Below are 27,700 nucleotides of genomic sequence, written 5' to 3'. Positions count from 1 at the left end.
AAATTTTCAAATAAATGGTAAACATTTCATTACAGTACTGCTACTCAAAATATACAGCATACACAGTTCCCACTACAAAAAAAGTAGTGGTCTGAAAGCGACTTTCACACCAACTGTCATGTTCTGGATCCCAGAGAAATCTGCTGGCAATCTATAGAATTAAAGTAAAATCTGTTCAGAGTGACATATAACACTAACTTTCCAAAAACATTGTACTACACATTCTTAACTCAAAATAAAAATCTGATCAAGAATTTATCAATACATCAAGTTCCTTTAGAACTAAATTTAATTATAAATCAACTCACTTTTTACAACGGTTATTCTTAAAAATGGGGAGTCTCACATTCAACACCATGTTTAAAAAATGTTATAAAAGATTGGCTAGTTACTTATTGCAAGTGGAGTTGTTGAAAACAACTTGCAATTATACAGCGTCTTTCATGATCCAAGAACATCTTTAGAGAAGAAAAATGTACCAAGAGGCTTCAGAGGTGTAATTAGCCAAAAAATGACATTGAGCTAAAGGAGAAGAGCTTTTGGAGGGGGAACCAAAAGCTCAGCCAAGAAAGTAAGATTTTAGAAAGAATCTTAAAAGAGAGAGAGCAGATTGGCAGGTGGCTTTAGGGGAAAAATTCCAGAGCATGTGGGCGTAGGTCACAAATGGTACGTGAAGGGGATTTCACAAGAGATCACAGGCAGGGGGAGCTGAGTGTTTTGGAGGTGTGGGGGGGGGGGGGTTAAATGATTGGAGGGGGCTACAGCAAGAAAGGGGAAGGTCATGAAGTGATTTAAATGTGTAGATGAGAATTTTAAATTGAAAATATTTGGGGACTGGAAGCCAATCTAGGTCAGCAAAGACAGAAGTGATGAGTAATACGAGTAGCAAATTTTGTATGAGGTGGAATTTAGAGGGTGGCAAATGGAAGGCCATTGAAATAATCTAAGTTGGAGGTGACAATGGCATAGATGAGGCTTCAGTAAACTATGGGCTGAGGCAGGGGTGCAGGTGGGCAGCACATAGATGAGGAAGAGGAGGGATCCAGGTGGGAGGGGGAGCTCCAGAGGTAACAATAGATAGAGATGGCATTACTGGATTAGGTAAGAGTTCCCATTAACAAAACTGAGCTCAAGTACAGAGGAGAGACATTGAGCGAAGGCGTGATTGACCATGTCAAAGGCTGCAAAGAGGTCAAGGAAGAGAAATGCGCCACGGTCTCGGAAGATATAACTTTGATTTAGGGCTGTTTTAGTGCTGTGGTGGGGCAGATACTTGATTAGAGAAATTCAGACATGAAGTTTCAGGAAAGGTGGGCATGCTGAAGGACTCTGGAAAGGAACTGGAGGTTGAAGATGCAGTGGTAATTTGCAAGTGAGCAGAAGGGAGGATATTATGAGGGGGCATAATGACGACTGCTTTGAAAGGGAGAGGAACTGTCCCTGAAGAGAGCAAACCAATAATGATGTCAGCTATCAATAGGTCCAGGAAGAGAAATTGGACGCTCACCAGCTTAGTGGGAATGGAGTCAGGACAACAAACAGGAACAGGATAACATGGACATAATGAGGTTGGAGGGGTATGAAGGAAGACAGAATTACAAAGTCAGGGATGAGGGCTGTGGGAGGTGATGGGGGAGTGGCGCAGGAGAGCAGCAGAGGAAAAGCATGGTCTCAATCTTAGTAACAAAGAAGTCCATGAGCTGCTTGCACTTGTTGTGCTGAATTTAATGGCCATGGCGATGGCCCCATCCACCGGTCGGAAAGCAGGGGGCAACACTGCGGTGGCCATTTTTGGAAGCCCCACTATAATTGCATGGCCATCAGGCAGCTAACTGCCTGGCGTCAGGGCTTCCGTCCCTTTAAGAGTGGAGGTCCTGCCTCCAAGAGCTTCTGGTCAATTGGATGGCTGGAAGCTCTTCAGTCCCAGCAATGCCACCGGGAGCAATGGCCACTGCTGGGACTGCAGCCAGCCAGGATCAGCTACATGGAGGAAGCTCCGAAATTAAGGTAAATTTGTGGGGTTCACTGGGGCCAGTCAGTGAGGAAGGGAACGGGGGGGCTTTACGAAGGGGAGGCCCTTGCAGCTGGGGGCTCTGATCAGGAGGGTCCCCCTGTCCCACCAAGTCCACAAGCTTTCACTGGGCGGCCTCTCCACGTGCCGGAGGGCACCCATGATAGAATACCAGCCGCGGCGAGATGAGGCCCTTAAGTGGCCGTTAACTGGAGGGAGTCGGAAAGGCAACAAGCACTCCACCTCCAGCCTTCCCCCTCCCAATTCTATGGCCCCCTCTCCGCCTCCCAGCCCACTCCACAGGAGGGAATTAAATTCTGCCCATCAGAGGTGAGCATGGAGAGATAGGGGAAGGTTGTTTAAGGAGATAGTTTTTTTCCCCAAAAATTTACTTTAATTCATAGAAATCTGTAAAAAAAAAATACATTACAAACAGTTCAAAAGAGCATAAAGTTGACATTCCAAAAAGTGCAAAGGAAATCAGTTTCCTTCAATACAGGAGTGAGTTGCCTCACAACCCTTCCATCCCATTTTACATGCCATGTACATTTTACAACTAACCCATATTTGGTGTATACAGCCTGAGTGGTTTCCCATGGATCCAGCCCCAGTTCACTATGGCGGGAGGACCTTACACAGTGGTCTTTCCCCATTGAGCCTTTGCAGCGGCTGCCCCAAGCTTTTGTGTGTCCCTCAGCACATAGTCCTGGACCTTGGAATGTGCCAGTCTGCAACACTCGGTCGTGGACAACTCTTTACGTTGGAAGACCAGCAAGTTTTGGGCAGAACAAAGAGCATCTTTCACCAAATTGATGGTCCTCCAGCAACAGTTGATGTTTGTCTCGGTGTGCGTCCCAGGGAACAGCCCGTGGAGCACAGACTCCTGTTTTACAGAGCTGCATGGGATGAACCTGGACAAAAACCATTGCATCTCTTTCCACACCTGCTTTGCAAAGACACATTCCAGAAGGAGGTGGGCAACAGTCTCTTCCCCACCACAACCACCTTGAGGGCAGCGTGCGGAGGGGGAGAGACTCCGGGCATGCAGGAAGCATCTGACGGGGAGGGCTCTTCTCACCACCAGTCAAGCTACGTCTTGGTGCTTGTTTGAAAGTTCTGGTGATGAGACGTTCTGCCAAATGACTTTGGCAGTCTGCTTGGGGAACCATCCGACAGGATCCACCATCTCCTTAACCTGTAGGACCTTGAGGACATTGTGTGCAGACCAGTGCCTGATGGATTGGTGGTCAAAGGTGTTTTTCTGCAGAAACTTTTCCACGAAGGATAGGTGGTATGGCACAGCCCAACTGGTTGGAGCGTTCTGCGGCAATGTGACCAGACCCATCCTCCGCAACACCAGTGACAGATAGAACCTCAGCATGTAGTGACACTTGGTATTTGCGTACTGGGGCTCTACGCACAGCTTGATGCGGCCGCACACGAAGGTTGTCATCAGGATGAGGGCGATGTTGGGTACATTTTTCCCACCCTTATCCAGAGGTTTGAACATTGTGTCCCTCCGGACCCAGTCCATTTTGCATCTCCAGATAAAGAGGAAAATGGCTCGGGTGACCGCCATGGCACAGGAGTGGGGTATGGGCCAGATCTGCGCCACATACAGCAACAACATGAGCGCCCCACACCTGATGACCAGGTTCTTACCCACGCTGCTCCCACACGCTCAGTTTATGGTGTACCATGGCTACTCGCTCCTTCCAGGTTTTGGCGCATGCCCCGGCCCTCCGAACCATTTCCCCAGCATCTTCAGGTAGTCTGACCTGACGGTGAAGGGGACAAAGGATCAGTTGGCGCAGTTCCCAAAAAACGTGGCCTCATGCTTGTCGTGGTTAACTTTGGCTCCCGAGGCCAGTTCGAACTGGTCGCAGATGCTCATCAATCTGCGAACGGACAGCGGATCCAAGAAAAGACGTTGTCCATGTACAGGGAGGCTTTGACCTGAGTGCCTCCTCTGCCTGGGATTGTCACCCCTCTTTTGCCCGCATCCTTCCTAATGGACTCAGCAAAAGGCTCCATACAGCAAACAAACAAGACAGGGGAAAGAGGACAGCCCTATCTGACTCCAGATTGGATCAGGAAACTTTCTGATTCCCACCCATTGATTGAGACTGCGCTGCTGATATTTGTGTAGAGCAGTTTGATCCAATTTTGGATTCCCTCCCCAAACCCGATTTTGGAAAGCATGTCCATCATGTATGCGTGCGATATCCTGTCAAAAGCCTTCTCCTGGTCCAAGCTGATGAGGCAGGTGCCCACCCTCCTATTCTGTACATAGATGATCGTATGCCTGAGTAGTGCGAGACTATCAGAGATCTTCCTACCGGGTACAGTACAAGTCTGGTCAAGGTGAATCACCAACTCCAGGGCAGACTTGACCTGACTGGCGATGACTTTGGACAGAATCTTGTAGTCAACATTAAGCAGCAAGATGGGCCACCAATTTCTGATTTCCGCCCTCTCCCCCTTCCGCTTGTAGATGAGGGTGATGATGCCTTTCCTCATGGATTCTGACATGCTGCCGGCCAGAAGCATACTCTTGTATACTTCCAGCAGGTCTGGGCCAATCCAGCCCCACAGAGCCGAATACAACTCAACCAGTAAGCCGTCGCTTCCGGGAGTTTTACTCGTCTCGAAGGACCTGATGGCGTTTGTCAGCTCATCCAGAGTTAGCGGTTTGTCCAGTCTCTACCGCATGCTGTCATCTAAGACAGGCGGCACAGTGGCGCAGTGGTTAGCACCGCAGCCTCACAGCTCCAGGGACCCGGGTCCAATTCCGGGTACTGCCTGTGTGGAGTTTGCAAGTTCTCCCTGTGTCTGCGTGGGTTTCCTCCGGGTGCTCCGGTTTCCTCCCACATGCCAAAGACTTGCAGGTTGATAGGTTAATTGGCCATTATAAAATTGCCCCTAGTATAGGTAGGTGGTAGGGAAATATAGGGACAGGTTGGGATGTGGTAGGAATATGGAATTAGTGTAGGATTAGTATAAATGGGTGGTTAATGGTCGGCACAGACTCGGTGGGCCGAAGGGCCTGTTTCAGTGCTGTATCTCTAAAAAAAAAGACCTCCGTGATAGCTGACAGGAAGGACTGGGAGACCGTGCTGTCCGTGGACTTCACGTCGTACAGCCCAGCATAAAAGGAGTTGCTGATTCTTAGTATATCAGACTGCGAAGACGTTATCGAGCCATCCTCTTCCTCCAGGCTGCTGATCAGAGCTCTCTCTGTGCACCGTTTGGAAGAAGAAACGCATGCACATCTCGTCCTGTTCAATGCAGCGGACTCTGGACCCACCTCTTGGAGATAGTATTTTAAAAGCTGTGTAGTTTTCAGTTAAGTACTTTAACAAAACATTATTGACCATAAATGATTATCTGAAATCCACTTTATGGAAACATAGATGACTGGGTCCTTTCATGTAGGATCGAGAGGAGCACTTCTGGCCATCCCAGCTTCAAACTTAGAGGTGCTGCCTCAGGAAAAAACAATGTGGGAGCAGGGGCCTCAAGCAGGTGTTAGGCCCCTTATTTAATTATGCAAAGAGCCTAATGCCTTATTCAGGCATATGTATCTTGTTTTTTCTTACCCAATATGGCACACTTATGGCCATTCATGTGTACATGTGCTTCCTGTCTGCCATTTTGGGACCTTAATAGGTTTCAATAAAACATAAAACATTCCATTATTACTCCTGTACCCAAATATAAATAGATAAGTTAATTAAGGGAAGTTAATTTATAAGCAAACTACATGAAAATATGTTTAAGTATGAGGTACCATAAATTGATTATTGAATTATTGGGATCATGTGAGATGATAGAATTTGGATTTACATTATCAGACTCTGATTTAAGTTTGTAAAACATTTTTTCCTTAATTGTATACCCTCAAATATATCAGATGCTTTTTTAAAAATCTTGTGCATATTACTAGGGGAACAAAATAGCAACTACTGAATCATGTACATCACTGGGACCACTGAACTTTCCAATGTTGCCTGAACAATTGTAACACTAAATTCAATATTTTATCAAGTAGCAATTTCGTTGCTTGAGTAATGTGATTATTATAGGTGATTCATAATTAGCTGGTGTTCTTTTGCTCTGCTATCCAATTTATATTGCAATAATTAAACCACACCAAAATTGCTAGCAACTGTTATTTTGATTTAGGTTTGTTAATATCTATGAAAACAGGGGGAATTAACCAGTTATTTGCAATTTGAGGAAAATATGGCCTTTAATATTTAAAAGGTACAGCTGAATGACACCCACAATATGGACAAACCACCATACAATGAAAGAACATATCACAAAACTGCATCACTGACTTCTCATATACAATATCCAAAATGAATGTGCTTAAGTATTGTCAACTTGAAATTTTTCACTTACCATTAAACCTTGATTTTTCAATTCTCCACAGAAAACTCTAGCAATTAACTTAAATCGATCAGGTGCCAATTCTTTTGCTATTGCTCTTATGTCATCAGAAAGGGAAAGAGTCAATGTCTTACAATTGAGCGTACCAAAATCCTTATCTCTTAGTTTACCCTATAAAAAAAGAAAACTTGCTATTGTCTTTCACCAATTCTAAGCAATCTTGTTTTCTAGCAAACAGAAATTAAAAGTTTTATTTCCTCTTTATGCTATCAAAGCAAAATATAATGAACGGTGTAATCAAAACTTACAGGATGCATTTCTTACTGACACCACTGGTGGAGCAGGTTTATTTGAATGATCTTTTTAATATGCTTCCACTAATAGTTTCAGCTCGGCAGGCTTTAATGAACTGAGCTCCCTGCCCCTTCTTATTGCCAACGATGTAGTCATTAGATGCAGCCAACAAGATAGGTTATTATATCCAATTGGCTATTTACAACTGTTAAATGTTTGATTATTCCTGTGTTCTCCTGGCTGCCCTCCCATACTCCATGAACGTTAGTTCATCCGAAACTCTGCTGCCTATATCCCATCGCAGACCAAGTCCCACTGATCTGTTACCACTGTGCCTCCTAAGCCCACAAGGTCCCAGTTCCTCAAATTTAAAATTCTCATCCATGTATTGAAATTTCTCAATGACTGCACTTTCCTATCTCTATAAGCTTCTCTAGCCTTAAAACCTCTGAGAACTCCAGCTCTGGCCTATTGTGCATTCGTCACTCTCCACGCCAGCATTGGCAGCCATGCTTTCAGCACTGGAATTCCCTCCCTAAATCTCTCCATCTCACTCTCTTATGGAATTTCAGTATGTTTGTAAAGTCTCTGAAAGGCCAGGGTGGACAGATTTAGAGAGTAATGGAACTTCTGACTGCGTACTCCCAATACCTTGACACTGCCAAGAGTCCCAGGATCATGGCTGGGGTGGAAGGAATTTTGTTATGGTACTTTTCCACTGCCAGTAGGCCTCAATCATCATTTAAAAAAAAAATCATGACTTTCTTTTTACGCTAGTTTCACTCTGCAATCGATTATAATCAATCGCTGGATCAAACTTTGAACTTTTAAGTTATTCCCCCCACCTCCCACCATGACCCAAGCAAGGCTACACATTAGAGTCCCATGGTATCCCTGCCATCAAGAATTAATAGCGCAACCAAATTCTGCCCCAAAGTCAGCAGCATGCTGAGCAACACAGCTCACCATAAGGTACGCGAATGCAATGACATCATCATTCTGACCATTGCACAGGGACACCTCATACCACAATGAACACTAATCCCAACAGGTGAAGGTACAGAGCTTCAACAGCAGATTGCCCCTCTGTAACCCAATCATGGTAGGTACTGGATGGATGAGGGCAAGTTCTCAAACACAGTCTTCCAGCTAATGCATTTCAGTGTTGTCATTCTAAATCTCAAGGTTTACTCAGCAATAACGGAGACCTGGCTCAAAAAGGGCAGGTCTGGATACTAAATATTCTTGGATACAAGGTGTTCAAAAAGATAGGGAAAAGAAGGAAGGAAAGGAGGGGTGGCTGTATCAAGGAGAACATTACAGTGCTGGAGAGAGAGGGTGTCCTAGAGGGGTCAAGGACAGAATCTATTTGGTTAGAGCTAAGAAACAATAGAGGTACCATTACATTGCTGCTATTCAATAGGCTACCAACTAGTGGAAAGGATATAGAGGAACAAATTTACAAAGAAATTACAAAGAGGTGCAACAATTATATAATTAGAATGGGGAACTGTAATTATCCTAATATAGACAAGGATAGTAATAGTGTAAAAGGCAGAGAGCAGCAAGAGTTTCTACTGCGTATTCAGGAGAATCTAGTTAATGTTGTCAGTCAAGTGAATCAAGTGACAGTAGGGGAACATTTAGGCGACAGTGACCATAGCATCTTAAAGTTTAGGTTAGCTATGGTAAAGGACAAGGAGCAATCCAGAAAAAAAGACAATTAATTGGGAGAGGGCCAACTTCAATGGAGTGAGAATGGATCTGGCCCAAGTAAATTGGAATCAAAGATTGGAAGGCAAAACTGCAACTGAACAATGGCCTGCTTTTAAAGATGAGATAGTTCGGGCACAGTCAAGGTATTTTCCCATGAAGGGAAAGGTCGGGCCTAGATCCAAAGCTCCCTGGATGATGAAAGAGAGTAAGATGAAGCAGAAAAAGGGTGCATATGACAGAAATCAGGTGGATAATACAATTGAGAACCAGGCTGAATATAGATGGTTCAGCAGGGAATTGAAAAAAGAAATGAGAAGCAAAGAGAGAGTATGAGAAGAGACTTGCAACTAACATAAAAGGGAATCGAAAAGTCTTCTATATACACAAATAGTAAAAGGGTGGTAAAAGGAGGAATGGGGCCGAATAGGGACCAAAAAGGGGACTTACGCATGGAAGGAATGGTCATGGCTGAGGTACTAAATGAGTACTTTGCATCTGGCTTTACCTAGGAAGATGATGCTGCCCAAATCTTAGTGAAAGAGAAGGTACTTGAGACACTGGATGGGCTAAAATTTGATAAAGAGAAGGTATTAGACAGGCTGGCTGTGCTTAAAAGTTGATAAGTCACCAGGACCAGATGAGATGAATCCATGGATATTTAGGGAAATAAGGGTGGAAACTGCAGACTCTGGCCATAGTCTTTAAATCCTCCTTAGATACAGGTGTGGTGCCAGTGGACTGGAGAATTGCAAATGTTATACCCTTATTCAAAAAAAAGATGCAAGGACATGCCCAGAAACTACAGGCCAATCAGTTTAACCTCGGTGGTGGGAGAGCCATTAGAAATAATGCTTTGGGACACAATTAATAGCCACTTGGACAAATGTGGATTAATTAAGGAAAGCCTGCATGGATTTGTTAAGGGAAAATCGTGTTTTACTAACTGGCTTGAGTTTTTTTGATGAGTTAACAGAGGATTGATGAGAGTAATGAGGTTGATGTGGTGTATATGGACTTCCAAAGGCATTTAATGAAGTGCCACATTACAGGCTTGTCAGCAAAGTTAGAGTGTATGGAATAAACAGGACGGTAGCAGCATGCATATGAAATTGGCTGACTGACAGGAAACAAAGAGTAGCTGTGATTAAGAATAAGAAACGCTAGAACCACTCAGCAGGTCTGGCAGCATCTGTGAAAAGAGAAGCAGAGTTAACATTTCGGGTCAGTGACCCTCCTTCGGAACTGACAAATATTAGAAAAGTCACAGGTTATAAGCAAGTGAGGTGGGGGTGGGGCAAGAGATAACAAAGGAGGTCTAGATTGGACCAGGCCACATAGCTGACCAAAAGGTCATGGAGCAAAGGCAAACAATATGTTAATGGTGTGTTGAAAGACAAAGCATTAGTACAGATTAGGTGTTAATGCACTAAATATTGAACAGCAGCAAGTGCAAACCTGAAAAAAAAACAGTGGGTAAGCAAACTGAACAAACTAAGATGAAATGAAATAAATGCAAAAAAAAGATTGTAAAAAATGTAAAAAAGAATGTAAAAAAGAAAAAAAAACTAAAAATGAAACTAAAATGGGGCGCTGTCATGCTCTGAAATTATTGAACTCAATGTTCAGTCCGGCAGGCTGTAGTGTGCCTAATCGGTAGATGAGATGCTGTTCCTCGAGCTTGCGTTGATGTTCACTGGAACACTGCAGCAATCCCAGGACAGAGATGTGAGCATGAGAGTAGGAGGGAGTGTTGAAATGGCAAGCAACCGGAAGCTCAGGGTCCTGCTTGCGAACTGAGTGGAGATGTTCCGCAAAGCGGTCACCCAGTCTGCGCTTGGTCTCCCCAATGTAGAGGAGACCACACTGTGAGCAGCGAATACATTATACTACATTGAAAGAAGTACAAGTAAATCGCTGCTTCACCTGAAAGGAGTGTTTGGGGCCTGGGATAGTGAGGAGCGAGGAGGTAAATGGGCAGGTATTACACCTCCTGCGATTGCAGGGGAAGGTGCCATGGGACGGGGACGAGGTGGTGGGGGTAATGGAGGAGTGGACCAGGGTGTCGCAGAGGGAACGATCCCTTCGGAATGCTGACAGGGGAAGGGAGGGAAAGATGCGACTGGTAGTGGCATCACGCTGGAGGTGGCGGAAATGGCGGAGGATGATCCTTTGGATATGGAGGCTGATGGGGTGGAAAGTGAGGACAAGGGGAACCCTGTCACGGTTCTGGGAGGGAGGGGAAGGGGTGAGGGTAGAAGTGCGGGGAATGGGACGGACACGGTTGAGGGTCCTGTCAACCACAGTGGGGGGAAATCCTCGGTTGAGGAAAAAGGAGGTCATATCAGAAGCACCGTCATGGAAGGTAGCATCATCAGAGCAGATGCGTCGGAGACGGAGAAACTGGGAGAACGGAATGGAGTCCTTACAGAAGGTAGGGTGTGAAGAAGTGTAGTCGAGGTACCTGTGGGAGTTGGTGGGCTTATAATGGATATTAGTAGGCAACCTATCCCCAGAGATGGAGACAGAGAAGTCGAGGAAGGGAAGGGTCAGAGATGGACCATGTAAAGGTGAGAGAAGGGTGGAAATTGGAAGCAAAGTTGATAAAGTTTTCCAGTTCGAGACGGGAGCAGGAAACGGCACCGATACAGTCATCAATGTACCGGAAAAAGAGTTGGGGGAGGGGGCCTGAGTAGGACTGGAACAAAGAATGCTCGATATATCCCACAAAAAGACAAGCATAACTAGGACCCATGCGGGTACTCACAGCGACAACTTTTACTTGAAGGAAGTGCTTGGAGTTGAAGGAGAAGTTGTTCAATGTGAGAACAAGTTCAGCCAGGCGGAGGAGGGTGGTGGTGGATGGGGACTGGTTGGGCCTCTGTTCCAGGAAGAAGCGGAGAGCCCTCAAACCATCCTGGTGGGGGATGGAGGTGTAGAACGATTGGACGTCCATAGTGAAGAGGAGGCGGTTGGGACCAGGAAACTGGAAATTGTCAAAATGACGTAGGGCGTCAGAAGAGTCACGGATGTAGGTGGGAAGAGACTGGACCAGCGGAGAAAAGATAGAGTCAAGATTGGAAGAAATAAGTTCAGTGGGGCAGGAGCAGGCTGACACAATGGGTCTGCCGGGACAGTCCCGTTTGTGGATTTTGGGAAGGAGGTAGAAGCGGGCTGTCCAGGGTTGCGGGACTATGAGGTTAGAAGCTGTAGAGGGAAGATCTCCAGAGGAGATGAGGTCAGTGACAGTCCTTTGGACGGTGGCTTGATGTTCGGTGGTGGGATCATGGTCCAGAGGGAGGTAGGAAGAAGTGTCTGTGAGTTGGCGTTGAGCTTCTGCAAGGTAGTGGTCGGTACACCATACAACAACAGCACCACTCGTCTGCAGGTTTGATGACCATGTCGGGGTTAGACCTGAGAGAATGGAGTGCCTCAAGTTCAGAGGGGGACAGGTTAGAGTGAGTGAAGGGGGGCAGAGAAATTGAGATGACCAATGTCTCGCCGACAGTTTTCAATGAAGAGATCAAGAGCCGGTAAGAGGCCAGGGGGAGGGGTCCAGGTAGAGGGAAAATGCTGGAGGCGGGTGAATGGGTCTGCTGGTCGGGGGGAGGACTCCTGGTCAAAGAAGTGAGCCCGGAGGCGGAGGCGACGGAAGAAGAGCTCAACGTCATGCCGAGCGCGAAATTCATTGAGGTGGGGGGCGTAAGGGGATAAAACTGAGACCTTTGCTGAGTACAGAACGCTCAGCATCAAAGAGGGGGAGGTCAGACGGTATAGTGAATACACGGCAAGGGATCAGATCAGAAGGGGTGGGGTCAGAGGGAAGTGAAGCGGAAGGAGGATCTAGAGGGGCATTAGTCCCCATCAGCTGCTGGAGCTTACGTTCCTTAACACCTGAAAGGAAGAAAAAAAGTTTTTTGTTAATGCGTCGGATGAGACGAAAGATGAAATGAAACTGCGGAGTAGAACAGCTTTGAGATAAGGTGAGGCGGTGCTGCTGGAGAGAGAGGTCCAGTGTGTGCATGTGGCGGCGCATAGCACTGAGTGTGGATCTCAGGATGCGGTGAGAGTAGCAGTCCGAGGAACGTTGTATTTCTCGGAGATACCTGTGATCCTGGGTGGATTCAAAGCATGATGGGCGAAACTGCAGTTGGAATCCACGTGGAATAAGTCGGAGCTGGAGACAGTCACTGAGCAAGGAGATGTGGCTGTGAAAATGAGTTTTGGTAGATACCTTATCAAACACCAGGAGGAAAATAGAAAGCAATGAAGGTGAACAAGGTAAAAGAGACAAACGAAAATCCCGTCGGAGAGAAGAGCAGAACTTCTTCAAGGTAGGCATTCCTGGAAGAGAAGTGGCAGTGAATTAAACACTAAAATAAAAGCAAAATACTGCGGATGCTGGAAATCTGAAATAAAAATAAGAAATGCTGGAACCACTTGACAGGTCTGGCAGCATCTGTGAAAAGAGAAGCAGGGTTAACATTTCGGGTCAGTGACCCTTCTTCAGAACTGACAAATATTAGAAAAGTCACAGGTTATAAGCAAGTGAGGTGGGGGTGGGGCAAGAGATAACAAAGGAGGTGTAGACTGGACCAGGCCACATAGCTGACCAAAAGGTCACGGAGCAAAGGCAAACAATATGTTAATGGTGTGTTGAAAGACAAAGCATTAGTACAGATTAGGTGTTAATGCACTGAATATTGAACAGCAGCAAGTGCAAACCTGAAAAAAAAACAGTGGGTAAGCAAATTGAACAAACTAAGATGAAATGAAATAAATGCAAAAAAAAGATTGTAAAAAATGTAAAAAAGAATGTGATTAGTTGTTTTTCAGACTGGAGGCAAATATATAGTGGGGTTTCCTAGGGGTCAGTGTTGGGACCCCTGTCTTTCTTGATCTACATTAATGACCTAGACTTGGGTATACAGGGCACTACTTCAAAATTTGCGAATAACATAAAACTTGAAGGTATTGTGAACTATGAGGAGAATAGTGATAAACTTCAAGAGGACATACAACACAAGAAATAAGAACAGGAGTAGACCATATGGCCCATCGAGCCTGCTCCGCCATTAATACAATCATGGTTGATCTTAGGCTTCAACTCCACTTTCCTGTCCGCTCACCATATCCCTTGATTCCGAGACCAAAAATCTGTCTATCCCAGCCTTAAATGTATTCAACGATGGAGCATCCATAACCCTCTGGGGTAGAGAATTACAAAGATTCACAATCCTTTGAGTGAAGTAATTTTTCCTCCTTTCAGTCCAAAATGATCAGCCCTTATCCTGAGACTGTGCCCTAGCATTTTAGATTTCTCAACCAGCAGAAACAATCTCTCTGTGTCTACCCTATCCAGCCCCTTTAGAATCTTGTATGTTTCAATGAAATTGCCTTTCATTCTTCTAAACTCCAGACATTGTAGGCCCAATTTACTCAGCCTCATCATAGGACAACCCCCTCATCCCAGGGACCAATTTAGTGAACCTTTGCTGTACCACCTCCAATGCAAGCATATCCTTTCTTAAATGTGGAGAAAACTGCACACAATGGGCTGAATTTTACCAGCCCCTTGATGCCGTGGGTCGCGGAGTGGGAGAGAGACCCGCCCCCACACCGGCGGCACCACAATTAGCATATGGTAAACAGTACTAACCTTTGCTGATTATGCAGCCCGCCGCCTCCCCATTGACACTTCCTGATTTTTCAATGAACGGGCAGCTGTCACATTCACGATTGGAAAAGCTGGCAGGTCCACATAGGCAGAAGGTTTCACGGCAGACCTGAAGTTTCTTTTCAGGGGTCTCACTCTGCATTCTTAAAGGGATGGGGTCTGGGATTACTGGAGGAAAAGTTCTGCTGGCATGAAGGGAGGTACTGTGTACCATTCTTCCGTTAACAGTGTACACTCTGTGTTTGTTCATGTTTTTGAGGGAGCAATGGCACACTAGGCACCCTGTGTGTGGGGAGGGTGCCAGGAAGGGCAGGAGCATTCAGGTTATATGGATGGTGGGGGCATTGATTCAGCTGGTAGAATCTTGATGTGGTCATGCTGTGCCATTGAGTGTTGGCCAGGATCGGCAATACCATGGGCTCCGGTGGACATCCCATGCCTTTGTTTCTCATAGTGGCAGCGGTTCTGAAGCCTGATGCCTCTGCAACTTTTTAGGGGCCCACCTGTGGGATCACAAGTCAGCAGTGCACCCCTGCCTCAGGGAGGTCACCAATGCCCTGCACCGGAGGGCCAGTGAGGATCTCCACTTCAGGACGGAATCTCAGAGCCAGGCCCAAAGGGCCATTGGTTCTGGCATCATTGCCGGAGAACCACAGGTTGTAATGTTCATAGACTGCACTCATGTGGCTATCAGGCCTCCCACCAGGCTATCACCTGCAGACGTCACCATTAACAGACTCCTCTCAATCTAGGTGAAGCTGGTATGTGATCACCGCAGATGCTTGCTGCGAATGTGTAACCGCTTCTCAGGCAGCTGTAATGATACTTGGGTCTTGCGCCAGTCCCAGCTGCCACCGGTGTTCACTGAACTTGCTCAGATGGAGGGGTGGCTTTTTGGAGATAAAGGCTATCCTTTGCAGACGTGCCTCCCGACACCCGTGAGAGACTCCATCACTGCTGCAGAGGAGAGATACAATGCCAGCCACTGAGCTATATGAGCCACCATTGAGCAGGAGATCGGCGTGCTGAAAGAGCGCCTCCAATGCCTGTATGGATAGGGTGATGCCCTGTACTACGGGCCGAAAAGACCAGCACCTTTCTTTGCTGCTCTGCACAACTAATCAACCAATAGGAGCCAGGCCTGGCATATTGAGGAAAAACGTCAATAGGATTCCTCCTCGGACTATGAGGATGCTGAGGACCTACAGGATGAAAGACACATGGGAGGGCAGATGGCACCCAGGCTGTGCACGCAGGGCTAGCAGTGAGCTAGGGATGTACGGAAGTGGCTCATCAGACAAAGGCTGTCTGCTCCATAGGAACTGACATGAGTTCTGCAAGCCACACATCACCCTCGCTCACCTGCTGTGCACCAGTCCACATCTGTAGCCATCCCTGTGTAAACCTTTAGAGGCAGCAGCCGACTGAGCCAATGTACAGTCACTGCATCCGTGGAGACGCTCATGAGTAATGGTGGCATGGCAATAATGTTATTGCATACGTTGGCTCTCCTGAAGGGCCAACGGTGCAAAGGGATGTGACACTGGCAATACATGCTGGCGCACATCATTCACACAGAGAAAGGACACATATGTTGGTGAGGAACATTTAGTGAAGGACGTATTTACATTGCTGTGACACCCATGTGCATTCCCATTTGTGTCAGTGTGTCCTCTGTAATTTGTCAAACATGATTTTCCTTTAATAAAACCACGTTGTCTTGTTCTAATCATACTGTGCTTTTCTGAGTGTGTTAAGGCTTCTTTAATAGATTCCAGCATATTTCCCAGCTTCATGTTAGGCTAACTGGCCTGTAGTTCCACTTTCTCTCCCTCCTTTCTTGAAAAGTGGTGTAATATTTGCCAACTTTCAATCTGATGCGACCGTTCGTGAATCTAAGGAATTTTAGGCAATCATAGCTAGCTCATCCACTATCTCTGCAGCTATCTACTTCAGAACCCTAGGGTGTAGGCCATCAGGTCTTGGGAATTTGTCAGATTTTAGTCCCTTAAATTTCTCCAATACATTTTCTCTGCTGATATTAATTTCCTCACTCTTTTTAGCCACTATGTTACCATCGAGTTTGATATCAAACTTGTGTCTTCTATTGTGAAGACATGATACACAATATTTGTTTGATGCCTGTTCCATTTCCTCATTCTCCATGATAATTTCTCCTGTCACTGCTTCTAAGGGACCAACGTTTACTTTAGCTACTCTCTTCATTTTTATATACTTATAAAAGCTCTAACAATCTATTTTGATATTACTCGCTAATTTAAAAAAACAATAGACATGCTGGTGGAATGGGTGGTCATGAGGCGGATGAAATTTAATGCAGAAAAGTGTGAAGTGATTCATTTTGGTAGTAAGAATGAGGAGAGGTAACATAAATTAAAGGATGCAATTCGAAAGGGGGTGCAGGAGAAGGACCTGGGAGTATATGTGCACAAATCATTGAAGGTTGCAGGGCAAGTTGAGAAAGCAGTTAATAAAACATCTGGGACCCTGGGCTTTATAAATAGGAGCATAGAGTACCAAAACAAAGCTATGATAAATCAAAACAAAGTGCTGGAAATACTCAGATCCTGTCTGACAGCATCTGTGGAGAAAGGAACAGAGTTAATGTTTCAGGTCGATGACTTTTCATCAGAACCTTCTCTCCACAGATGCTGCCAGACCGGTTGAGTATTTCCAGAATTTTCTATTTTTATTTCAGATTTCCAGCATCTGCAGTATTTTATTTTTATTTTAGAAATTATGATAAACTTGTATAAAACACTGCTTCGGCCTGAAATGGAGTATTGTGTCCAATTCTGGACACAACAATTTCAGAAGGATGTTAAGGCGAGAGGTTGCAGAAAAGATTCAAGAGAATAGTTCCAGCCATGAGGAGCTTCAGTTACGTAGATAGGTTGGAGAAGCTGGGACTGTTCCTTGGAGAAGAGAAGATTTGATCGAGGTGTTCAAAATTATGATAAATCTGCACAGAGTAGATCGGGAGAAACTGTTCCCATTGGCCGAAGGATCCAAAACCAGAGAACACTGATTTAAGACGATTGGCAAAAGAAGCAACAGTGACATGAGGAATAACATTTTTATGCAGCAAGTGTTAGGATCTGGAATGCACTGCCTGAGAGTGTGGAGGAGGTAGATCCAACCAAAGCCTTTAAAAAAGAACTGGATAATTATCTGAAGAGAAAAAATTTGCAGGGCTACAGGGAAAAGGCAGGGTAGTAGGAAGGGGTGAGTTTCTCTTGCAGCGAGCTGGCATGGACACAATGGGCCAAATAGCCTTCTTCTGTGCTGTAACCATTCTTTGATGAGGCAGTCATCAGTTTTAAGCATAGTGGAAGGACTATAAAGAGCAGCTTTCATTGTGCTAATCATGTCGATGTTCTAGACATTGAACTGTTGCAGATATTGGGAATAATTTTAACACCAAGAATGGATGAATTTGGAAGGGTGAGAAGTTAATGTTTGAAAAATTTCAAGCAAGACACCACCCACCTCCTTCCAGTTTTAGTGGAAATGGGATGGGCAACCAATCTGCTCTCAGGAGGTGGATTGACTGGTAAAAGCTTTTAAGGAGGCTGCATGCCTCCATTGTAACAGGCTTTAAAAAAATTTTAAACCCATTTTGACCAGGCTCCCAGCAAGTAAAAGCAGCAGCTCCGGATCCATAAGGTAAGTGCATTTACAGCACAGTTTCTGGGCCAGGAGGAGCAGGAGTGTTTCATCCCAACCCAACATGCTTACCCGCAGCTCCACGGTTGCTAACTCCGTGATCTCCCCCCCCCCGACCACAAGACCATCCCAACCGCGATCTTTACCTCCCTACCTACCTGCTCCTCAGCTATGGCCTTGTGCTGCAGGCTTTCCCGCCCACAGGCAGGCAGGTGGCAGCCTGTTGTCAGGAAAACCCCATATGCCAAATGGGAAATATTAATTTAATTGGTTGGAAACTCACATTAGACTTTTAATGGAAAAAATCCTACATGTTAACTTTTAAAAAACTGACAGCCATGATGGCCACTTCAGTTTACATTTGAAGCACTGGGAGACTGAACTGGAGATGAGAAGTTAAACAAAGCCCAGCCAGAACAACTGCTTGTTCTAAGTGACTGTATTACCTAGAATGGGTTTATCAGCATGGCCATCAATGCCATTCCCACCCACTGACTTTGAAAGAGCCAACCTCCTCCAAGTGTGACTGCACATCCTGAGACATGTAGCACCTTGAATTTTAGAGAAGATTTCAGAAAAAACCTAATTAAAAACAAAGGGGTTTGATAGAACCATATGACTGCTTGCGCAGCTCTGAAGAAACTAAGTTTTGTCACACAGACAGCAGACAGGCAGTAACTGAAAAAACAGCAACAAAGCAGGCTCTCTCTCTCCCCAGAAAATATCAAGGGAAGACCCGGCTGTGACTGGGAACCCCCCCGCCCCCCAAGCCTACAGACTGCTACGGCCAGCAACCAGGGGAAGAGAATCAACAACCCATTCTGCCTTCAGGAGGCCTGAGCAAAGCAAGCCAACCACCATGCATGTGGCCAAGCGAGGATGTCAAGACTACAACGTCAGCCGAGGATTATTGGACTTACATACTGTATTTAAATTCCATTTATTCTGGCCTTTAATCCAACAACCAAATCTGTTTCCCTCTGTAACCTATTTGTGTTGTTACAACCAGGTGAGAAAGGTGTCTAGGGGTTCTGTTCAGCCTTCACCTGGTCTTACTGTAACAGGATATAATTTTAAACGCACCGTGTTTTGAGCTCCCCTTTGTGAATCCTTGTTTAATGCTTTCTAATTATAAAGCAAAGAAATGAGCACAAACAGGATTTCTTAGGTTTAAAGAAGAAAAGTGAAATTTATTAAAATTTAAAACTCGATTTCGGTTATCGCCTATGGATACATGCCGCGCCCTACGCTAGCATGCAAATGCGATATGTGGGGAGGCAGTGGCATATTGGTATTGTCCTAGACTAGTAACCCAGAGACCCAGGTTATTGCTCTGGGGACATGGGTTCGAATCCCACCACAGCAGAAGGTGGGATTTGAATTCAATTAATAAATCTGGAATTTTTAAAAAAGCTAGTCTAATGATGGCCATGAAACCATTGTCGATTGTTGTAAAAACCCATCTGGTTCACTAATATCCTTTAGGGAAGGAAATCTGCTGTCCTTACCTGGTCTGGCCTACATGTGACTCCAGACCCACAGCAATGTGGATGACTCTTACATGCCCTCTGAAGTGGCCTAGCAAGCCACTCAATGTACCAACCCCACATGGACTGCAGCAGTTCAAGAAGGCAGCTCACCACCACCTTCTCAAAGGCAATTAAGGATGGGCAATAAATACTGGCCTGGCCAGCGATGCCCACATCCCATGAATGAATTAAAAAAAACACACAAATAATGACAGAAAAGAGCAGGGGAAAAGTGGAGGTTTGAGGCAATATCTGAAGAGTTTCTTGTTACTGTGCTTTGAGCTCACTGCAGTCCTTTTGTAGATAGTTCTTGCTTATAGGTAATTCTTGCTTTTTGTTGGGACCCAGTATTCTTCTTAAACCGTGTTCACTGTAGGAGACTTCTCTCTCTTGGGGTTCCAGTGTCTTCAATGGATTCCAAAGCTGGTGAGAAAGAAATGAGCAGACAGGAGAGGCTGCAGCGAGCCAGCCACAAGAGACCTTTTCAGTCCAGAAGCCAAGAGCTTTCTGTGTTCAAACACAGTTTCTCCAATTTAAAACTCAGTTCAAACTCTACAACAGCCTGTTAGTCATGTGACTAAACTGGTCTGACCACGTCTGTTCTGCCGATTGAGAGCAGAGGAAAGCTCGTTTGTTCCAACACTGTCTGCTAATATGCAAAAATGTCCTTCCAGCCAGGGGCTTGGCAACCCCTTGTAATGACTAATAGGCCTTCTCTTCTTCCTAGCAACAATGTGAAATTTAATGTCCATGTGGTGAAATTAATGTGGGGGCTTGCACGACAGCAGGTGATGCAGAAAAATTTTAAAAGACATCCTTCACTTACTATCTCCAGGATGCCTGGGAAACCTGTACCGGTTTCCCATTCAAAAACCATCCACTTCCCCTCTTCCCTGTAAATATAGGAGGCCAATTGGTACAGTAGAAACATTGCAAATAATTAAAGTTTTATGTACTTCTTGTCCTTCACAATAAAAATCCATTCCCTAAAGTGATGGATGATAAAGAGGTGAGCCCCCATATTACGCGGAGGATTCTTTATTTATCTAAGAGTCTTCCTCTTTGGCCTCCTTGTCTCGGGAGACAATGGGTAAGCGCCTGGAGGTGGTCAATGGTTTGTGGAGCAGCGCCTGGAGTGGCTATAAAGGCCTAGAGTGACAGACTCTTCCACAGGTGCTGCAGAAAAAATTGGTTGTCGGGACTGTTACACAGTTGGCTCTTCCCTTGCGCTTCTGTCTTTTTTCCTGCCAACTGCTAAGTCTCTTCGACTCGCCACACTTTAGCCCCACATTTATGGCTGCCTGCCAGCTCTGGCGATCGCTGGTAACTGACTCCCACGACTTGTGATCAATGTTACAGGACTTCGTGTCGCGTTTGCAGACGTCTTTAAAGCGGAGACATGGACGGCCGGTAGGTCTGACACCTGTGGCGAGCTTGCTGTACTATGTGTCCTTGGGATCCTGCCATCTTCCATGCGGCTCACATGGCCAAGCCATCTCAAGCGCCGCTGGCTCAGTAGTGTGTACAAGCTGGGGATGTTGGCCGCCTCGAGGACTACTGTATTAGAGATATGGTCCTGCCACCTGATGCCAAGGATTCTCCGGAGGCAGCAAGGATGGAATGAATTGAGACGTCGCTCTTGGCTGACATACGCTGTCCAAGCCTCGCTGCCGTAGAGCAAGGTACTGAGGACACAGGCTTGATACACTCGGACTTTTGTGTTCCGTGTCAGTGCGCCATTTTCCCACACTCTCTTGGCCAGTCTGGACATAGCAGTGAAAGCCTTTCCCATGCACTTGTTGATTTCTGCATCGAGAGACAGGTTACTGGTGATAGTTGAGCCTAGGTAGGTGAACTCTTGAACCACTTCCAGAGCGTGGTCGCCGATATTGATGGATGGAGCATTTCTGACGTCCTGTCCCATGATGTTCGTTTTCTTAAGGCTGATGGTTAGGCCAAATTCGTTGCAGGCAGCTGCAAACCTGTCAATGAGACTCTGCAGGCACTCTTCAGTGTGAGATGTTAAAGCAGCATCGTCAGCAAAGAGGAGTTCCCTGATGAGGACTTTCCATACTTTGGTCTTCGCTCTTAGGCGGGCAAGGTTGAACAACCTGCCACCTGATCTTGTGTGGAGGAAAATTCCTTCTTCTGAAGACTTGAACGCGTGTGAGAGCAGCAGGGAGAAGAAAATCCCAAACAGTGTAGGTGAGAGAACACAGCCCTGTTTCACGCCACTCAGGATAGGAAAGGGGTCTGATGAGACGCCGCTATGCTGAATTGTGCCTTTCATATTGTCATGGAATGAGGAGATGATACTTAGTAGCTTTGGTGGACATTTGATCTTTTCTAGTAGTCTGAAGAGACCACGTCTAAGAGTACAGAAAATAATATTTTGCAATCAAAATCACCCACTTAACTATCTCTGCAGGGATCTTTTACTAACTTTTCCCAACCTCTTTCACGAATATACACAATTGTCAGGCAAACTCCACCTGCCAAGACTGAAGCACACCTGAACATTAAAACTTAAAATTGCAAGCCCTAATCGGAAAGACATTCCATGATAACAGACAATGTTGAAACAATGGGGATCCAGCCTCCAATACACAGAAGTGGTCAAATCAGTTCTAGTCACATGTCTAGCTGGCTGGAGCTTTTGGATTTGAACCTCCAACAAAGGATGTTGGAGACTGTTCCATGCAAGGAGCTAGTCAAATGATTAACCTGCTGAGCACCCTGGGAGTTTTTGAATTTGAACTCTCAAACAAAGGGATTTGAGCAGAGACAAAGCCGTGTGCTCATGGAATAACATCTCTCCTGGAACTGAAGCAAGACTTACAGCCTCTCCTGTCTGCCTGCCTACCTATCTCTCAGGGAACTGAAACCATGAAGACACATGAAACTCAGAAAAAGGTTTGCCACATGAACAGAGTTTTAAGACGATTATTGGGCCCCAACAAAATGCAAGAATATAACTACAATCAAGGAGTACCACAAGCTCGAGTAACAAAATATTGCCAATTGTTCTACTTACCTCTTCTACTCTTTTCTGTCCCTATCTTCCATGTTTATATTGCGTGTGCATGCTAGCGTGAGCATGTCATATATCCATAGGTGTGAACCGTATTAGAATTAAGTTAAGGTTTAATAAATTTCATCTTTCTGCTTTAAACCAAAGAAAGTCTGTTTGTGCTCAGTTATTTGCCTGATAATTGGAAACTGAACATGGATTCACAAAAAGGGGAGCTCAAAACACGGTGTTTAAAATTAAACCCTGTTACAGTAAAACCAAGTGAAGACAGCAAGAGACCCCCAAGACACATTGCTCACATGGTGGTAACAGAAATCCTCTTCCATTTCTACATCCCAGCATGCCCTTGAAACAGCAAAACATCTAACTGGTATATCTATGGGTCTAATTTCAATAGTTTCAATGAACACTAAATTGTTGTAATATACTATTAGTCGGTGTGATTGCTTGTACTGAATTGGTAGTGTTTAGTGGAAGATTCTATACTGGCCCTGTAGTTTTATTATGGAATCTCCATGAGAAATAGCTTCATACTTCATGTGCCTATTCTTAAGACATTCATGAGAACAGATCTTTCAAACACAGTAAAATAGTATTTATAAAAAGCTATTCAGCGTACAGTTGCATAGTGGTTCTAACTGGACTAGTAATCCAGAGGTCCCGACTAATGATCCAGAGATATGTGTTCAAGCGCCACCATGGCAGCTGGAGAATTTAAATTCAACTAATTTAATAAATCTGGAATTAAAAAGTTAGATTCAGTAATGGTGACCATGAAACTACCAGATTGTCATAAACACCCATCTGGTTCACCAATGTCCTTTAGGGAAGGAAATCTGCCGTCTTTATCTGGTCTGGACCTATGCATGACTCCAGACTCATAACAATGTGATTGGCTCTTAACTGCCCTCTGAAATTGCCTATCAAGCCACTCAGTTGTATTCAAGAAGGCAGCTCACCACCACCTTCGCAAGGGCAATTAGGGTGAGCAATGCCGCCCACATCCCATGAAGGTATAATTTTAAAAAATGTCAATTTTTTTTTTAAAGCTGTACTGCATTATACTATACCTCTAAAAGCTCATCTACCCTTTTTGCGACTGCAGCAAAATCAAATTCTTTATCTGGAACCATTCTAAAAGTATTAGCCACTTTTTGTTTCACCAGACTAGGTTTCCATGTTAAAGGTTCTTCGAAAACTTCATCATCTTCTTCTTCCAGTTCACTCTTGTCCGCATGCACAACTTGAAGGATGGTATCATGTAGCCTTTCCTTTAGGATCTCATGAAACTTCACTCAGAAAGAGAGTTGTTAGTAATTATTATTTTCAGTATAATAACCTACATACTGTATGCAATTTACATTTTTATTATTCATCTAAAATCATCTTCATGTCAAAAATGCTTGCAAAAATAATAGGTAATAATAGTAGGGGATTTCAACTTCCCCAGATTAGAGGGAATAGTATTCGTGCAAAAGACTCAAAGGGAGCAGAATTCTTAAAGTGCATTCAGGAGAGCTTTTTGAGCCAGCACGTAGAGAGTCCTACAAGAGGAAGGGCAGTCCTGGACTTAATCCTAGGGAATGAAGCTGGACAAGTGGTAGAAATGGCAGTGGGGGAGCATTTCAGGGATAGTGACCATAACTCTAAAATGTAAGGTAGTTATGGAAAAGGACATAGAGGGACCGGAAATAAATGTACTGAGTTGAGGGAAAGCAGATGTCAATATGATAAAACAGGATTTGGCCAAAGTGGACTGGGAGCAGCTTCTTGTAGCAAAGTCTACATCAGACCAGTGGGAGTCTTTCAGAAAAGAAATAGTGAGTGTTCAGGGCCAACATGTTCCCGTAAAGGTGAAGAGTAGGACCAAATAGTTCAGGGAACCATGGATGTCAAGGAATATAGAGGATTCGATAAGGAAAAAAAAGGAGGCTTATGGCAGATTCAGAGCGCTGAAAACAGCAGAGGTCCTATAGCAGTATAGAAAGTGCAGGGTGGGGGGGGGGGGGGGTACTTAAAAAAGCAATTAGGAGAGCGAAGAGGCAGCATGAAAAAACACTGGCAGACAAGATAAAGGAAAATCCCAAGGCGTTTTACAAGTATATTAAGGGCAAGAGGATAACCAGGGAAAGAGTGGGGCCCATTAGGGACCAAAGTGGCAATCTGTGTGTGAAGCCGGAGGACATAGGTGAGGTTTTAAATTAAAACAAGAAATGTTGGAAATACTCAGCAGGTCTGGCAGCATCTGTGGAGAGAGAAGCAAAGTTAACGTTTCAGGTCAGTGACCCTTCTTCAGAAGTTCTGAAAGGTCAAAGACCTGAAACGTTAACTCTGCTTCTCTCTTCACAGATGCTGCCAGACCTGCTGAGTATTTCCAGCATTTCTTGTTTTTATTTCAGATTTCCAGCATCCGCAGTATTTTGCTTTTGTTTGAGGTTTTAAGGCACAGTGGCGCAGTGGTTAGCACTGCAGCCTCACAGCTCCAGGGACCCGGGTTCAATTCTGGGTACTGCCTGTGTGGAGTTTGCAAGTTTTCCCTGTGACTGTGTGGGTTTTTGCTGGGCGCTCTGGTTTCCTCCCACCGCCAAAGACTTGCAGGTGATAGGTAAATTGGCCATTGTAAATTGCCCCTAGTATAGGTAGGTGGTAGGGAATATGGGATTACTGTAGGGTTAGTATAAATGGATGGTTCTTGGTCAGCACAGATTCGTTGGGCCGAAGGGCCTGTTTCAGTACTGTATCTCTAAATAAAAAAAAACTGTGTTCACTATGGAGAAGGACGATGTAGGTGTAGAGATCAGGGAGGGGGATTGTGATATACTTGAACAATTAGCATTGAAAAGGAGGAAGTATTAGCTGTTTTAGTGGGCTGAAAGGTGATAAATCCCCAGGTTGCTATGTGAGGCAAGGGAGAAGATAGCAGGGGCTCTGACACAAATTTTCAAATCCTCTCCGGCCAAAGGAGAGGTACCAGAGGACAGCGAATGTGGTACCATTATTCAAGAGGCATAGCAGGGATAAACCAGGTAATTATAGGCCAGTGAGTCTAACATCAGTGGTAGGGAAACTACTGGAAAAAATTCTGAGAGATAAGATTAATCTCCATTTGGAGAGGCAGGGATTGATCAGGGATAGTCAGCATGGCTTTGTCAAGGGAAGATCATGTCTAACAAATTTGATTGAATTTTGAGTAAGTGACGAGATGTGTAGATGAGGGTAGGGCAGTTGATGTAGTCTACATGCACTTCAGTAAGGCTTTTGATAAGGTCCCGCATGGGCGATTGGTCAAGAAGGTAAGAGCCCATGGGATCCAGGGTAATTTGGCAAATTGGATCTTACTTGGCTTAGTGGCAGGAGGCAGAGGGTGATGGTTGAAGGTTGTTTTTGTGAATGGAGGCCTGTGACCAGTGGTGTACCTCAGGGATCGGTGCTGGGACCCTTACTGTTTGTAGTGTTCATTAATGATTTAAACGTTAATATAGGAGGCATGATCAGTAAGTTCACAGATGACAGGAAAATTGGTGGTGTCGTGGATAGTGAGGAGGAAAGCCTAGATTACCGGACGATATAGTTGGGCTGGTGAGATAGGCGGAGCAGTGGCAGATGGAATTTAATCCTGAGAAGTGTGAGGTGTTGCAGTTTGGGAGGGCTAACAAGGTAAGGGAATATGCAATGAATGGTAGGACCCTGGGAAGCACAGAGGGTCAGAGGGACCTTAGTGTACTTGTCCATAGATCACTGAAGGCAGCTGCACAGGTAGATAAGGTGGTTAAGAATGCATATGGGATACTTGCCTTTATTAGCGAAGGCACAGAATATAAGAGCAGGTAGGTTATGTTAGAGCTGTATAAAAAACTGGTTAGGCCACAGCTGGAGTACCGTGCTCAGTTCTGGTCACCACATTACAGGAAGGATATGATTGCATTGGAGAGGGTGCAGAGGAGATTCACCAGGATGTAGCCTGGGCTGGAGCATTTCAGCTATGAGGAGAGACTGGATAGGCTGGGGTTGTTTTCCTTAAAGCAGAGAAGGTTGAGGGCGGACCTGACAGAGGTGTACAAAATTGTGAGGGGCACTGTTAGGATAGATAGGAAGAAACTCTTTCCCTTAGCGGATGGATCAATTACCAGGGGCCATAGATTTAAAGTAAGGAGCAGGAGGTTTAGAGGCGAGTTGAGGAAATTTTTTTTCACCCAGAGGGTGGTTGGAATCTGGAACACACTGCCTGAAGGGGTGGTAGAGGCAGGAACCCTCACAACATTTAAGAAGTATTTAGATGAGCACTTGAAATGCCATAGCATACAAGGCTACGGGCCAAGTGTGGGAAAATGGAACTAGATTGGATGGGTGCTTGATGGTCGGCACAGATGCATTGGGCCGAAGGGCCTGTTTCTGTGCTGTATAAATCTATGACTCTAAAATAGGGTTAAGAAAAGTTGACTTGAGAGCATATCAGAAACAGCCAAGTCGAAAAAAATAGACATATACAAAGTCATAAGTAACCTGCTCAGTACCTAGTCATGGTAAAGCTTATTTTAAAAAGATATTCTAAAAAGGTACATTTCAGACAGATGTAGCTGCGTCAGGATCTATTACTAGTTTGACTGGCAGGTGAAAGTGGGATGTAGAGCTATTTAAGTGACTGGTAGAAGAATTAGAGGGAAGATGAGGAGAAATGTTTTCACCCAGAGGGTGGTGGGGGTTTGGAACTCACTGCCTGAAAGGGTAGTTGAGGCAGAAACCCTCAACTCATTCAAAAGGAGTCTGGTTATGCATCTCAAGTGCAGTAATCTGCAGGGCTACGGACCAAATGCTGGAAGGTGGGGTTAGGATCGTTTTTCGGCCGGCACAGACACGATGGGCCAAATGGCCTCTTTCTGTGCCTTAAACGTTCTATGATTTCTATTGTATTTTGGAAAAAGGCCCTGTTGACAAAAATGTTGATCATTTTTGTAAAAACGGGAAAGGTCTGAAATTCTGCAGTGGGTGACACCTCCCGGAATACGGCCCCCGACTGGTATCGGGCAGGAAGAGCTCGCAAACTCGCCAAGACATCTCCAGATGTACCCCTGGCCATTCCAGCCGCGTACCGCGTTCTCCTCGAACACGCTTGACCTGCGACTCCGGCCCGTGACTCTCCGTTCCTCCGCGGGTTCAGTCGACGTTCTACCGATCTTTCTGCGGATCGGCAAACCCATTCGGCCCAGCGGGATGTTAGGCTTCAGCTCGTCCAGTTCCAGGCCATCGTCCACTTCATCTTCCAGAGTTTCGGGCACCTCATCCTCCTCTTCGCTCATCTTGCCACACGGATCCCGTTAAACGGCCGTTCCTGATTTGAATCCAGCCCGCGTGCCGCTGCAGTG

General features: G+C 45.2%; 2 protein-coding genes across 2 annotated transcripts in view; one reads left to right on the top strand and one right to left on the bottom strand.

Moving 5' to 3' along the window:
• Positions 1-27,700, top strand: part of LOC137376602 (endoplasmic reticulum membrane-associated RNA degradation protein-like) — a 119,118-nt gene that overhangs the window by 58,899 nt on the left and 32,519 nt on the right. The window lies entirely within an intron of this gene.
• On the bottom strand, positions 41-27,700 carry LOC137376730 (dynein light chain Tctex-type protein 2-like). Its single transcript, XM_068045705.1, has 4 exons — positions 27,428-27,700; positions 23,408-23,626; positions 6,419-6,577; positions 41-151 (listed from the first exon to the last, which is right to left on the bottom strand). Exons 1-4 carry the CDS (start codon positions 27,632-27,634, stop codon positions 41-43), a joined length of 696 nt encoding a protein of 231 aa, XP_067901806.1. The 5' UTR covers positions 27,635-27,700.

Source organism: Heterodontus francisci, chromosome 13 (genome assembly GCF_036365525.1).
Source record: "Heterodontus francisci isolate sHetFra1 chromosome 13, sHetFra1.hap1, whole genome shotgun sequence".
NCBI lineage: Eukaryota > Metazoa > Chordata > Chondrichthyes > Heterodontiformes > Heterodontidae > Heterodontus > Heterodontus francisci.
The sequence above is the reverse complement of the archived record's forward strand: the minus strand, read 5'-3'. Positions and strand labels throughout refer to the sequence as shown.

Coding starts and splice junctions, on each gene's coding strand:
- LOC137376730 (XM_068045705.1), bottom strand. CDS start 27,634: ATGAGCGAAGAGGAGGATGAGGTGCCCGAAACTCTGGAAGATGAAGTG. Junction 23,627..27,427: donor GCGTGTTCGAGGAGAACGCG/GTACGCGGCTGG, acceptor TTCTGAGTGAAG/TTTCATGAGATCCTAAAGGA. Junction 152..6,418: donor TGAAAAATCAAGGTTTAATG/GTAAGTGAAAAA, acceptor TTAATTCTATAG/ATTGCCAGCAGATTTCTCTG.